The following is a 14,408-nucleotide window of genomic DNA, read 5'->3' as shown; positions in this document are numbered from 1 at the left end:
ACGTGGTTCTAGTGGCTGGGATTAAGCCAGAGGGGAACCCCATGAAATCAGGCATCCCGGAGAGGGACAGACATGAGGGATGCAGAGGGTTGACATGGCACAAGGGGTTGAGGTCGAGGTGGTCTCAAGGAGAGAGCTAAGACAAAAGGGGAACACTGTGGGGACGCAGGCTTCTTCTCAACAGGATCAAAGGACAACTGGATACCGGGGATGGCAGTGAATCTGGGTAAACATGACAGAAACATTGTGTTCAGAGGAAAATACCTTATCGGGGATTGAGTCCTCCTGAGTGTTGAAATGCCAAACCCTGGCACATGAGTGTTAAAATGCCAGACCCTGGTTGAACTGGAAGCAGTCTCCTAACTTCAAGGACCATATGACCATAATGTTTTGGCATCAAACACGTGGAAACTTCAATTTTTTTCATCCACAGCAGCGCTCTGGAAGCTTCCTCTGGAACCTGGCACTGCATGCCCTCTGCTGGTCTAGCACTGCCATTTCATCCCAAAGCAAGAACACATCAAAGTTCTTAAGAAACTGATTTGTGTAGATTCAGAACACACACAGAGCCACTGGTACCAGGGAGTTAGACCCTGACCAGTGCCCAGAGTACAGGATCAGAATTTAACCTGAGTGAGTTAGTGTGTCTGGTATCAAAATTAGGGCTTGGTCATGTGTAAGGAAAAAGCTTAGGCCATGGCTTGATTTGGGGAGCTGTTGCATCCAGGACTTCCTCATAACCAAAGTCCGTGACGCAGACTCACCCTGAAGTTGGGACTCAGTATGAAATCAAAACCTAGGGCCAGGTGTCTGTGGGAAGTATAAATCAGGTGTGATGCTGAGCATAACCACAGAAAAAAAAAACTGGCCTGCGTCCGAGTTAATAGGTTCGCATAGCATTCCAGTTAACAGGCACCCAGTTGCTGGAGGATTCACAAAGACATACTGTCCAGGGGAGAGGCAGGAGGGGCAGGGACAGAATGAGCATCCCCTTTCTCTTCAAAAGTGGATTCAAGTATCCTAGCTCCAAATTCCTGTTAAAGCTTCCTGCCCTGTACTACCACACAGTAAATCATAGATACTATGTAGGGAGGAGGGCCCAGGTATACACCTCGGTGGCACAGCACTTGCCTGGCAAGTGCAAGGTCATGTGTTCAAACCCCAGTATCCCCCCTCCCAAAAGAAAAGGAAGAAGAAAGAAAAGGAAAAAACAGTTTAGGGAGAGGAGAAACCCAAGGTCCAGTCCTGTCACTGAATGGCAGACAGCTGTGGGGGTAGTCTTTCTCCCTGCTCCAGGATTCTCTGTTTCTACTGGCAACTGGGCCTGGCAGCCTCCCACACCCAGATCTTAGCAACCGTGGGAGCCCCTGGCAACTGTTGCCATGGTGACAAGTCGGGGAATTGAGAACAGGAGGGGGGCAGCACTTCCTCTGGAGGCTTTGAGATATGGGCAAGATAGGGTGCTCCCCTCCCATACACAGTCTAGGAGGGGACATGTGTCCTGTCTAAACGCCTCCTCAGTGGCACCCACCCCTACTCCTGCCCACCAGTTCCGGTTCCCTCAGGGTGAGGAAATGAGGGACGCCTAGGGTTATGACGTCTCCACGTAGAGGGAGGGTGAGCGGAGGTGTTTGGGGCTGGCATGATCACAGATCCCTACATTCACTGGCAGACATGTCTCAGTGTCAGTGTATCAGTGTCTCAGCAGCCACATATTTCGCCCACATTGCGTTAGGTAGACACATACTTACACATTTAATCACACATGTACACTGACACACAACCACATTATAAGAGAGCAAGCACATTACCATACAAAATCAATTATGCAGACACACTGTCACTCACAAATTGAATTGCAAATATAGCAGTCACATAACTCCCAATCCCAGACACACACAATTACAGACGCAGTCACACACCCAGATACCTGTGAATATAAAGCACTAGTTAACTTGGTAAAGCATTAACTATATACTAATCTCATAATTAATCACATTACATGCATTACCTTATTTATCCCTGCCAACAGCTCTGTAAGGTAACTGCTTTGGCCTCTCTGCATTTATAGAAGACAAATGAGGCCCTAGGATGGCATACAGCCCCACAGTGTTGACAGCCTGACTCTAAGACCCACATTCTAGCAGTCTACACCACACTGTGTGCCCTGGTTCCCATGATACATACCCAATGCCAGGACAGTGAGACAACAGGCAGCAGCTGTGGTCTAGAAACACGACAATGTGAGCCACCAACACCTAAGGCATAACCCTGCATGCCTGTGGGTTCAAGCCTACACTTTGGCATTAGCAGGGGCCAGGTAAGAGCTGGTGACTAAACCCTGCCTCTATGTTGGCACAGGCAAGGCTGGGGGAGGCAAGAGACAGAAGTGGAATAGGAAGAGGCAGAGCCACCCACAACCCAGGCCCCCACGAGTCATGAGGTGGGGGGTGTGAGCCTCGAAATCTGGGGAGCCAGCACCAATGCAGGCTCCCTCATCCCACCCTACCCATGTCCACACCACTCTTCATCTCTTCCCCTCCTCATTCTCCCTCACCCTACCAGCTCTGTCCCAGCAGGTCGCTGTTCGTGCCATCTTCCATCTCTGCTAGGCCCCATCCCCTTCTCATCCCTGTATCCCCCCTCCCCCGCTTTACTGCCCACCTTCTCCCCTCTGGCCCCAGCATCTCTACCTCAGTCTTCCATACTGACCAAGGCACCCCCTCTTCCCTCCAGCTGCACTTCTCCATCCTCCTCTCATCCTAATTCGTTTTCTGATCTTAAACTCACACCCTTTACACGAGCGGTGAGAGTGCCCCCAAGGACAGAACCAGAAGGGAGGCAGCTAATCAAGAATACACAGAAATACTCGGCTCCTGGGCCTCTGTCCTGCTGTACTCTGTGGACTAAGTACTCTAAGCTTCAGTTTTCAGCTTGCCTGACCTCACGGTGTCTAAACTCTGTCTCTAGGAAACAGCAAAGAAAAAGGTGAGAACTTCTTCCCAGGCCCTTCCTTTGTCGTCGAACTCCCCAAGAACTCCTTCCCCCTCTTCACCCCCAGATTACCCCCTCCCACCCCCGCTCCCTGAAGCACAGATGGGCCTGGGAGACAGTAACGTGGGCGCCAGGCTCCGTGTCTGCTGGAGCGGCGGCTTCCGCTGGCGACCGCCTCCGCAGCCCCGCCTGCTCTGAGCATCGGGGACACTGGGGCTGAGATTTAATTACTTGGGGGGGGGGCAGCTGAGATGAAAGAGTCTGAGGGTGTTAGGAAAGGAGTGCAGGGGGAAATGTAATGAAAATGTAAGGGGGGGGCTATAATAGAGAAGACCACAGATGCACAAGATAAAGAACAGGACCGGATTTTAAAAGGGAGAAAGAAGAGAAAGAAAAGAAAAAAAAGAATGAAAAAAGAAAAGAAAAGATTGGGGTGTAGAGGAGATCACTGCAAGAGGGGTTTAATGTTCAGGAACTCACATTGAAGTAAAACGAAAGGTTGGTTATGAGGAGCTCTAAATGGGAGCTGTGAGAGAAATGGTGAAAGTCTGTTCATGAGGGATTTGGGTTGAAGGTACTATTCAGAGGTTGGAAAGAGGTTGGAAAGGAGAACCATGAAGGTGCCACTCCTGGGAAGAGCGACACTGGTTACAGACGGAGGAACGGAAGGCCACTTAATGTCTGTTCTGGGATCCAATTAAGTGATGTCAGATCAACTCTAAATCAAGGTAAAGTGAAGCTAAATCAAGTCAGATCGAGGTTAGTTCACAGTTCAGCGGAAGTCAGCTAAGAAACGGTGACCTTTTGGCTCTGGTCCAGAGACTACATCTCCCAGAGTACACTATTCTATCTCCCAACTAAATGAAGAAAAGGAAGAATGCCCCTTGTCACTGCCAACTGGTAGGTGTAATTTTCCTTTAAGGCTGCCTTTGACGTTGCACGGGTTCCAGAAGGTTCTGCTGGGATTCGAGCGGTTACCAGTCCATCCCACCTTCGCAAACCGGAGATTGGACTAATATAGTTGCCACCACCACCCCCCACCTCCCGCTCAGGTCAGAGTCTCACAGACAAACCAATAAAATCAAAGGGCGCAAGGAGTTGCCACCTTCTGTGCTTTTCACCAATGACGAGACGAGATGGAGAAGAGGCGTGGTTGATTGATCCTAGAGGGCACCAATCAGAGCCACACCAATCAGTGCCCGGAATGTGTGCGCGTGTGGCCGGGTGACAGAGGCGGAGAAGGGGTGGCTCTCACCTAGGCGCTCCTCAACAAAGGGCCAATCATAGACGAGGCTGAGATGAGTGACGGGCCGACGGCGCAATGGGCGGTGCAGAGGCGGAGCCGTGGGGGCGGGCTCCCGGTCCCGCTGTCTGCGGCCGGCGGGCAGGCGACTCCTGTCCCGAGTGGAGGCGGCGGAGCCGGAGCCGGGGGAGGGGGTAGCGGCTGTGTGACGGACCGCGGCGGCGCCCGCAGCTCCTCACTGGTGAGGGCGCCGAGCTAGGGCTCGGGGGTCCCGGGAGCGGGGGTGTCGCGAAGCCAGGGATCTCGGTGTCGGTGGGAGGGGGGAAGGGGGACTGGGACACAGAGGACCCCTCGGGTGTTATGCTGTGGAAATGCGGGGACTGGGGACTCGGGGTCTGCGAGTAGGTCCGCGGCACAGGCGTGGGTCTCACAGAGGGCAGTCAGCGTCTGAGCGTCGGGTGGGCCGGGTGGGCCAGGTGGGCTTGGGTCCGCCAGGCGGAACCGTTTCTGAGCAGGCCAGCCAGCCAGCGGGGTGACATCACCTCCCCTCCCGCCCAAACCCCCTCCTCTGCTCGCTGGCCGCGCCTTTGTCCCGGCCGCCGGGCTCCGCTCTGCCCCGCCTCTCCCCGCCCTCTGCGGAGGAGGAGATTCCGTCAGTGACTTCATTGAGTAGGTTCTTGGGGATTGGGCTTGGGTCCTCCCCACACGCAGGCGAACGGAGCTCACTGCCTCGCACCCCTCACTGTCACACCACTCACAGGTACACACGCTGCCACTCACCAGCACACGCTGCGGCCGCCACCTCGCTGTCACATTGCCACACAGCCACTCACAACCCTCCAGACACTGCTGCACCTGCACAAGCAGGTGGCTACTGGACCCTCTTTCTTCACTCTTGGCACCTGAGGATCAGGTCTGGCTCCTGCAACACCAGACAGGTCTTGCTGGGCAAGGGCCTCCGAGAATCTGAGGAGGTGGCTTCCAGAGCAGCAGCTTTCCAGGCAGGCTCCGGTGGAGCGATCAGAGGTGAGGGGCTTGGCTGGGCATGTTTAAGCGCACAGTGCTCTCCTGCCCACCCCCAGCAGCACCCCCACTCCAGGCTCGAGGAGCTTTCCGGAGCTTCCCACACTTCTGGGGAGAAGACTTCTTAGCCAGCTTGATGTTTAAAATTCAGCTGGAGCCCTTAAAACTTCGAGCGTGGACGCTGAATGGGTTTGTAAAGTTTCGGTAAGTCCCTCCAGAGAAGGGCACTCACTCTCATCCGAAGTCAGACCCCCACATCAGCCATCGCCTCCATGGCCAACCCAACTCCATCCCACCTCATCTCAGCCTGAGTACTCGCGTCCTCTCCTTCCCAGACATGTGAATGAGCTCACCTCTTATCATTCATCTCTCAAACCTTGTTTTCTCCATCCCCCCAATATTTCAGGTTTCTCTCCAGCTCTCCCCCTTGACCCTTCAGGGCCCCATTTTCCACCTCAGCCATTTCTATTTGTCGTCTCTCAGCCCCTCCATCAGCACTTTGTTTTCCACATCAGCCGTCCCCAGCCCTGTGCCCCAACAGTCCCTCTTGCCATTTCTTCCCATATTTCATTCCTGCCACGGGTTGACATCCCCTGTCACTCTGCTCCATCTGAGGCAGTGGCATGCCATGGGGTTCCTTTGTCATCCCACCACGTGGCTTGCTTGCGGGTAGGGAGGGGAGGGCGGGTGGAAAAGAGAAGGAAAGGAGGCATGTCCTGAAACAGTTTGCCCTGTGTCTGGAGGCAAGAGCGATGTGGGTCTAGAATAGCTAGCAGGTGGGTGCCAGGGAGGAAGCTGGCTGGGAGAGAAGGTGATGCAGGGACAACAAAAGGCGGGTGGGTGGATGGTGAGCAGCTCCACTCCCGCTGCGGTTAGAGCTGCTAGCATTCCCTGGGGCACCCATGGAGTGCTGGGGTTCCTTCCCAGTCCCAGGGGAAAAAAGATGTGGGCTGAGGCCGTGATGGCAGACCACCCCCAGCACCCTCTCAGACGGCTTCTACCGCTGCTTCCGAAAATGGCTGCCCTCCTCCAGATGCTCTTTCTTCTCTGCCTCCCCCAGCCCATCTCCCCCACAGGCGTGACATGCTGGTGTGGAGAGATGAGGGAGTACCTGCCTTTATGGCACCTTGTCTTCGTCAGAATGAGGTGACTCCTGGCACCATGAGTCAACCTACTGCATCAGGCCCAGGGGGGGGACAGGATCTAGGGTCATTGTCATTGCCTACCTGGGGCCTTGGACACTTCCCCTTTACCCAGTTCCTGCCAGGACACACTGTACACCTCACTGGTTTGAAGCAGTCATAGCAAAAAAGCAGGATTTGACTGTGGCTGCCAGCCCAGGACATTGCTAGAAAGACTTTGGTTCTCCCAGCTTCGGCAGGGGTTGGCTGAGCCTCAGAAGAGCCAGAGAATGGCTCCTAGCCATCCCCCCAAATAGCTCTAGACAGAGGAAGGCCCCTGTTGTTTCATACCCCTCACAGATGCACTGCAGGGCCAGGGATGGGGCAGTGAAGATTCAGAGCCTGTGTTTCTTCTTCCTGTATTGGATGCCCCAGCACCTGTTTAGAAGGGGTTGTCGGGGTGTGTGGGCTGGGCCAGATCCTAAGCCACATGGACAGGTAAGAGGGAGAGGCTTGCAGGGAAAGCGCTCAGGAATGGTGGTTAGAGTCCAGGTGTCTCCCAACATTTAGGGTTCAAAACGGCCCTCTCCTGGGGAAGCTTTTGCACAGTGTTAAGCACTACAGACAGGTCTGCACAGTTTGTGTGTAGACATTAGAAAACGAGTACAGGCAACTCTCGCCCTGATTGGGGGAAGGACAGTGTCACCCCCAGTTAATGAGGGCGTTGGAACAGCGAGGCTGTGAGTCACCCTGTGATCTGAGTCACATGTGAAGCTTAGCACGTCTAGGGGGCAGGAGCAGGGAGGCTTGGGGTCTCCAAAGGAAGGGAGGACTCCAGGCATTCATACCCTGACTCAGCCTGGCTGGCCAGGACAGCTGACTGAAAACCCAGACCTGTTCCCAGCCCTAGGCACTGCCCCAGCTGCCCTCAGCCTGGGCACCATGCCTGAGGTGTGGCGTAGGAGCCATGATGTTCAGGTGACCTCACCAGGCCATCGACCTTCTGTAGCTTTTGTGTGTGGGTCTGTCAGTCCACGGTGCCACCACCTCCCTCAGAAGGGGCTCTCAGAAGTCCCCAGTCTGACCCCAAGAAGCTGAGGAAGGAATCACAGAATCCCAGGATGTCAGAGCTGGAAGAGATCATCTAGTCTGAACCTTCATTTTACAGATGGGGAGACAGAGGCCCCCAGAACAGGCATGACCCACTGAAGCTCACACAGGGTATCAGTTAGAATTGTAGGATCATCAGGAACAGGGCTGGGAAATAGAGACTGGGGCACCAAGGATTGGCCGTGGGTTTCTTTCAGAAACAAGGAGACCAGCACCGGTCCAGTGGCTGTGATGGGCAAAGATTATTACAAGATTCTTGGGATCCCATCAGGGGCCAATGAAGATGAAATCAAGAAAGCCTACCGGAAGATGGCCTTGAGGTACCACCCTGACAAAAACAAGGAGCCCAACGCCGAGGAGAAGTTTAAAGAGATTGCAGAGGCCTACGATGTGCTGAGCGACCCTAAGAAACGGAGCCTGTATGACCAGTATGGGGAGGAAGGTAAGAGAGTAAGAGAGCCCAGGCCAGCTCCAAGCTTGTCTGGAGTTCTGGGGACGCGGCTGTCACAGCAGGGCATGGAGGCCGAGAGGTGAGCAGGGCGGACACCTGGGCTGCCTCTGGGCCTCGCCTCAGCTTGCTGGGGTCCTCCCGCCTTTCTCCCCTGGCCCTCTTACGTTCAGGCTCTAAGAAGTTCTGAAGTCAGAGCCAGTCCTTCCCAGCCTTATTAGTCCTGCCTGCAGGCCCCGCTGCCCCATTGGTTGGTGAGGAAAGTTGGGGAGAGGATCCCGATGACTGAGGACAGGGCATTTACATTCATCAGCATAAAAGTCTGGCCCTGGGCGGTAGCTCTGAGTGGAAGTGGCTGTCCCCTGCTGCCCCTGCCCCTGCCCCTTCAGGCCGGCAGCACAGAGAAGGAGCTTCGCCTCACCAAGAAAATGGCAAGGATCCAAGGCCGCTGGGGAACTGCTGCTGGCATCTTACCCCTCCCCGGGGCAGCTGGTGGCCAAGCATGGGGCGGGTGGCAGGAAAAGCCCAAATAAAGCCTCTGAGAGGTGGCCCCTCCCCCTGCATCCCACAGGCATGATGTAGCTGCTAATTCTGGGCCTGCCCCTCAGGGCCGCCTGCCACCCGCCAGCCACAGGCACCTGTCAGGCTATATTAAGAGACGCTGTCATGGCTGAGGACTCTCCTTCCTGGGAGAACTGTCCTTCCTCCAACACATCCACCTTCCTTTCACGTTATCCTCCACTTTACCCTGCCTACCGTGTCTTCAAAATGAAACATGGTGTGTACCGTGCTGGACACCAAGCAGGAGTCAAAAGGTGTCTGTCCTTTTCTCCCCCAGCCCTTGCTTTGTGTTCCCCGGTCCCCTGTGCACCCCAATATTCCCAGCCCCCTCTCTTTCTCTCTTCCCTCCATTTCTTCCTGTCCGCTCTGGCTCTTACCGCCTTCCAGATTCACCGGGAACCTGCTGGAATCCCCAGCATTAGCCCCAGCATTTTCTCTCTGGGATATAGGGATGGGAGGGAAGGACCGGCAGGGCAAGCAGAAAGCAGTGTGGGCACCATGCCACCCTGTGACCTGTACTGGAATTGCACTCATTCTTCCCCTCAGCCTCCCCTTTGTTCAGGAAGAAGCCAGGACAGGGAGGGCTACCCTGACACTGCACCCCCACTCTGCAAAGGGTCCCTCTCAGACCCTGGGCCTGGACCCTGGATTCAGGCACAGACCCTCACCCAGAAGGCCCTGCTGGTGCTGCACAGCCTTCTCCAGGCCTCCAGGCTCGGGAGGGAGAAGCAGCCTTGGAAACGGTTACATTTGGCCCACCCTGCCTCCTCCCCAATGGTGCACACAGCCAGAACAATGGTGCACACAGACTTCCCTGGCTTCTCCAGCTTGGGCTTCTCCGGCTTGGGACACCCATTGTTCCCAGTTTGAAAAGGTGGTGGTGGTAGCACAGGATGCCCAGTGAGAGTCACTCCCTCCTGTCATTAGTCGACGCTCCCTCCCTCCCCGAGCTCTGGACAGTCACCCCTGGACGGAAGGAAAAAGCAGACCCTAGGGCGTGGGGGAGGGTAAAGAGGCAGCTGCACAGGTCCCTGAGCTGTGGGCTGCTTGGCCTCACTGGTGAAACCCAGATCCAGCTTCGCAGCCCCAAGAAGTAGCAGGCTGATGTAGGCTCAGGCTTTCATAGCCCATTAAAATTCTAGATCAAAGGCCTTAGAGAGAGGGGTCCACTCCTGAGTCTACAAGTTTTGTATCCACTCTGAATGAATCCCCTCTCACCCCACCCTAGTGACCTCCAGCATCACCACCGCTGCCCCTTGGAGGCAACATCCCGGAGTGGGATTCTCCTAGACAGGACTGGGCTGCAAAGCAAACAGCCGGGCGCACCACCGGCATTGCGCCCACCTGGTCATGAGTGGTGTTTGCTCACCATTAGGTGTGGGGGTACAGCTTAGCAGTGTGCAGGCTGGGTCGATACAAAGTGTGAGTGACATTCACTGAGACCGTGCCACACTGTGCACAGCTTATTTGAAAACTTTTCCTAGAAAAATAGCTCCTTGTCTTCAAATTAACTCTGCTGCTTTTGCTTCTACTGATTCCTATTTGGGAAGGATCTGGGAAAGAAGAAGGATTACTAGAAGCAAAGTAAACAGTGGGCTTCCTCCTGAACTATGTTACCCCATCCCGGAGAGGTCACTCACAGCCCTCTGTATGGTCAAATCCTGCCTCATTGCCTCTTGTCCTATGTGTCTTTGAGGAAGAGCGGAGCCAGCTATGACTTGCAGTGTGACCCCAACCAGTCATTCAAGGCTTTGTGAGACATCTCTGGGCCATGAGTATGTGGAAAAAGTTACAGGACCAGAAGTTACCTCCCGTAAATCCCCTGGTCCTGGCTTTTCCAGCTTTTTGGTAATGACCAAGATTCACATTGTGCTCCAATATGTAATTAATTAAGAGTGGAAATCAATCCCCCCAGAAGCTTTCCATGTTCTGTTAGTGTGGTCCCTCCATGGGAATTAAAGGTTGCTTCCTTCTCAGGCCCAAACCCAAAAACTAGAGGGCAGTGGGGGAGACACTGGGGTGGCTCCAAGATGTGCCACACTGCCCCTAACTTCTCCTCCCCTTTAGGCCTGAAGACCGGCGGTGGCACGTCAGGTGGCTCCAGTGGCTCCTTTCACTACACCTTTCATGGGGACCCTCACGCCACCTTTGCCTCCTTCTTTGGTGGCTCCAACCCCTTCGATATCTTCTTTGCCAGCAGCCGTTCCACTCGGCCCTTCAGTGGCTTTGACCCAGATGACATGGATGTGGATGAAGATGAGGACCCATTTGGTGCCTTTGGCCGCTTTGGCTTCAATGGGCTGAGTAGGGGTCCTCGGCGAGCCCCAGAACCTCTGTATCCCCGGCGCAAAGTGCAGGACCCACCTGTGGTGCATGAGCTGCGGGTGTCCCTGGAGGAGATCTACCACGGCTCTACCAAGCGCATGAAGATCACAAGGCGGCGCCTCAACCCTGACGGGCGAACTGTGCGCACCGAGGACAAAATCTTGCACATTGTCATCAAGCGTGGCTGGAAGGAAGGCACCAAGATCACCTTCCCCAAAGAGGGCGATGCCACACCTGACAACATCCCTGCCGACATCGTCTTCGTGCTCAAGGACAAGCCCCATGCACACTTTCGCCGGGATGGCACCAATGTGCTCTACAGCGCCCTGATCAGCCTCAAGGAGGTGGGGCTGCCTGGGGTGTGTGAGGTGTATGTGTCGGGTATGTGTATGGGGTGTGTGTGGTGTGTGTGGTGAACGTGTGTTGGAGGGGTGATAGGAAACACCCCTTCCTTCCTTCCTGGCACACTCTTGCCCCGTTTCTGCTTCCCTTCCCTCACTCTTTGCCTCATTTTCCTCAGGCGCTGTGCGGCTGCACCGTGAACATTCCCACCATTGATGGCCGAGTGATTCCTTTGCCCTGCAATGATGTCATCAAGCCTGGCACAGTGAAGAGACTCCGAGGGGAGGGCCTTCCCTTTCCCAAGGTCCCCACGCAGCGGGGAGACCTCATTGTGGAGTTCAAGGTCCGCTTCCCGGATAGATTGACACCACAGACTCGACAGATCCTGAAGCAGCACCTGCCCTGCTCCTAGGCGCTGCCCCAGCCAGCCCAGAGTCTACCACAGCAATACCCCACACTCACCCGTCCAGTGTACACCCAGCTTGACATCCACTGGACACTGGAAACTTTTTCTAAAACGCAAAAAAAGCCACTGGTTTTCAGGATAACGTTCCTGTCCCTGACCCTTCTCAGAGCTGGGCTGCCTTGGGGAGTGGGAGGGAGGTGGGGAGAGCCAGCCCAGGCCAGGGGTCAGTGTTTCTGTCACTAGCTTTGAATCCAGTTTCCACTCCAGTGGCTGGGGAGTGACTTGAGTGCTACTTGAAGATATAGATCCCTTGTCTGTGCCTGTAAATAGCATGTCCTCCTTCCCTCAGCCTTGCTGATACCTTTCCTTTCCCTTCCCTCTGAGCTCCTCCTGTGTGGGGGAGGAAGAGGATACAAAGGACACTGGTCTCCACCCCCACCCCTGGTCCACAGTGTCCATGGTTGCCGCACACATATCCACGTACATGAAGCACTCATCCAGAGCTATGTGTACTCTCCAGGAGGCAGGAGAGGCAAAGACAGAAAGGGGAAGTCCGCAACCCTCGAACAGGGCCATTGAGCACGAGACACTTTTCATTTGGGGGAGGGAGATAAACTGACCCTCAGCAATCTCCCCAACAGCTGCCCCCAGCCTACACCTCACAGACAGGTTCTGCCTTCTCTGCTGCTCTGAGGAATGTTCGAGGGTGGAGAAAGGGAGGAAGGGCTTGGGATTTTAAGGCTAAGGGTGGGCCAGGGCCCATCTCCCAGCCCTCATCAAGAAGGGAAAGGGCTTTGGGGTCAGGTGGCAGCTATTCCCCAACAAGAGATTCAGGGTCACAGGTTTCTCTCCACACCTCTGAACTCAGGGCCTAGCCACCCCAAACTTCCAAGTCCCACTTTTGTGATATGTGAAGCTACTTATTTCTTACCCTTCTTGGAGGCTGTGTGGGGAATTTCCAGCCCTTTTATGCCTGTGTGATCCCACCCCACTCCCCCAGTTGTGTAAGTCAATAGTGGAGGAGCTGGGAGAAGACTGCTTCAGCTGGTCCTGGGGTGGGGTCTTTAGGTTTTCTCACTTTGACAAGCCCCTGAATGTTTTTATAGTAGTTTTTTTGTATTTTTTGTAATGACAGTATTATCAAAAATAAAGTATTTTAAAAATATGGCATCTAAGCAGAAACAGTAAACCTGGAACATAGGAGGGGTGGTGTGTGTGCTGCTCCCAGCCTCGGTCGGGACCCTGGTCACCTTCAAGAAGCCAAGCAGACCCTCAGTTACAAGGAGAAGCTGACTCTTTCCTGTAAGCTCAGACTCCTGGAATCCAAAAGCATCCAAATATGACCAAGACCAGCAACACCATTCATCTATTAGAATAAACAGGCCATGTGGGAGAAAACATAACCCTGGTCCTGACAGAGACCATCTTCTTCAGAAAACGTGTCAATGTGAGATCTGTTGTAATAGATTTTCTTTTCTTGTCTAAAGCATCTCTCTGAGTTAAAGACATTTTCTTCTTAGAAGAGGAATTTTTACTTTTTCTTTTTTTTTTTTTTTTTGGCTGACACACCCTCAAAGGCCAGGCATGGGAGTAGAGACAGTAGCTAGAGGTTAGTAACATCTTTGGCTCAGAGTCCAGGGCCTGAATGGGAACCTGAGCTCCCGGAGACACTGAACAAGATGCTGAACACACTTTTCTGGGGATAGCTACTCTGGAACCTGACCTGCTTGTCCCTGTTGAGATAAATCTGGCCCTCTGCTGAGATCCCTTGGGAAGTGATTCTGCACTGTGATTTCCATCCTTTCCCTTGGGCCTGGCTGGGAAGGAGCCCTGGGGTTTCAGACTGCCTTCCTCCTGGACCAACTTTCCTCCCGCATGACAGCTGCATCCCAGGATGAGGCTATTGCAGGCATGCCCTGCTGAGCTCTGAGTGAAGACCGTGCCTACTGACTGGGCTTCACAGCAGACTTCCTGTTTGCTTTTCATGCCAGGACAGAGACACTAAAAAAGGTCTTGTCCTTATATGAGGTATGTTTTGCCAGAGGCTGTTCCCGTTAAGGCGGAAACTAGGGGATTTCATGCACAAGGGTATCTGCTAATCCTCTGGCCTGGGGGATCACAACCTTGCATCCCCTGCTCCACACTCTCCTACTTTGGGGTGCCTAGGGTAGTCTATCTTTCAAAATGGGGCTAAAATTTTGCCCTTGCTCTTCCCAGAGGCCTGAAGTTTTGGCATCTGGGTCTGGTGGCCTAGGCCTCTCCCTCTGGCACTTATGTGGACACATAGACTTGAGAAGTTGACTCAAGTACATACTCATGAGACACCAGGCCATCTGAGGCAAGCAGTCCTTCAGTGTGACGCCTGGGGCTCTCCAACTTCCCCTGGAACTTGAATCTTTTCCTTCTTAGAAGGTACACAAGAATTTCTGGTCCTTGAATGTCCATATTGGGTGCGAGCAGAGGTGAGAAAGAGAGAGGAAAAGGGAGAAAGACCATATGCATAGACCTGAAAGTCAAGAGGGTAAAGGAGCTGGGGGAAATACTGGTTCATCCCAGTGCCCAGTCCTGAGGGGTGGGGTCTTTATTGGGTTTTCTTACCTCAACAAAACCCTGAATGTTATTTCGTTCGTGTGTGTGTGTGTGTGTGTGTGTGTGTGTGTGTGTGTGTATGCACGTGCGCCTTTGTGTAATTTTGGTCTCGGTTCTCTCCTGAGCACATTTATAACTCATTTCATGACCCACTATCTAAGGGACTCAGTAATTCTGTTTATTTGGGGAACTTTGTTGTTTTGTTTTGTTTGTTGTTGTCTCATCTAAAGAATCAACCCCCAAAAC

General features: G+C 53.8%; 1 protein-coding gene across 1 annotated transcript; it reads left to right on the top strand.

The window, feature by feature from the left end:
• The first annotated feature begins 5,269 nt into the window (after window positions 1-5,269).
• On the top strand, window positions 5,270-12,738 carry Dnajb5 (DnaJ heat shock protein family (Hsp40) member B5). Its single transcript, XM_013153568.1, has 4 exons — window positions 5,270-5,464; window positions 7,689-7,933; window positions 10,568-11,169; window positions 11,346-12,738. Exons 1-4 carry the CDS (start codon window positions 5,283-5,285, stop codon window positions 11,577-11,579), a joined length of 1,263 nt encoding a protein of 420 aa, XP_013009022.1. The 5' UTR covers window positions 5,270-5,282; the 3' UTR covers window positions 11,580-12,738.
• The last annotated feature ends 1,670 nt before the right edge of the window (window positions 12,739-14,408 follow it).

This window comes from Cavia porcellus, unplaced genomic scaffold (genome assembly GCF_034190915.1).
Source record: "Cavia porcellus strain 051 isolate PalLab524CR breed Dunkin Hartley unplaced genomic scaffold, mCavPor4.1 scaffold_1, whole genome shotgun sequence".
Classification (NCBI taxonomy): domain Eukaryota; kingdom Metazoa; phylum Chordata; class Mammalia; order Rodentia; family Caviidae; genus Cavia; species Cavia porcellus.
Note: the sequence above shows the minus strand (reverse complement) of the source record. Positions and strands in the feature narration are given on the sequence as shown.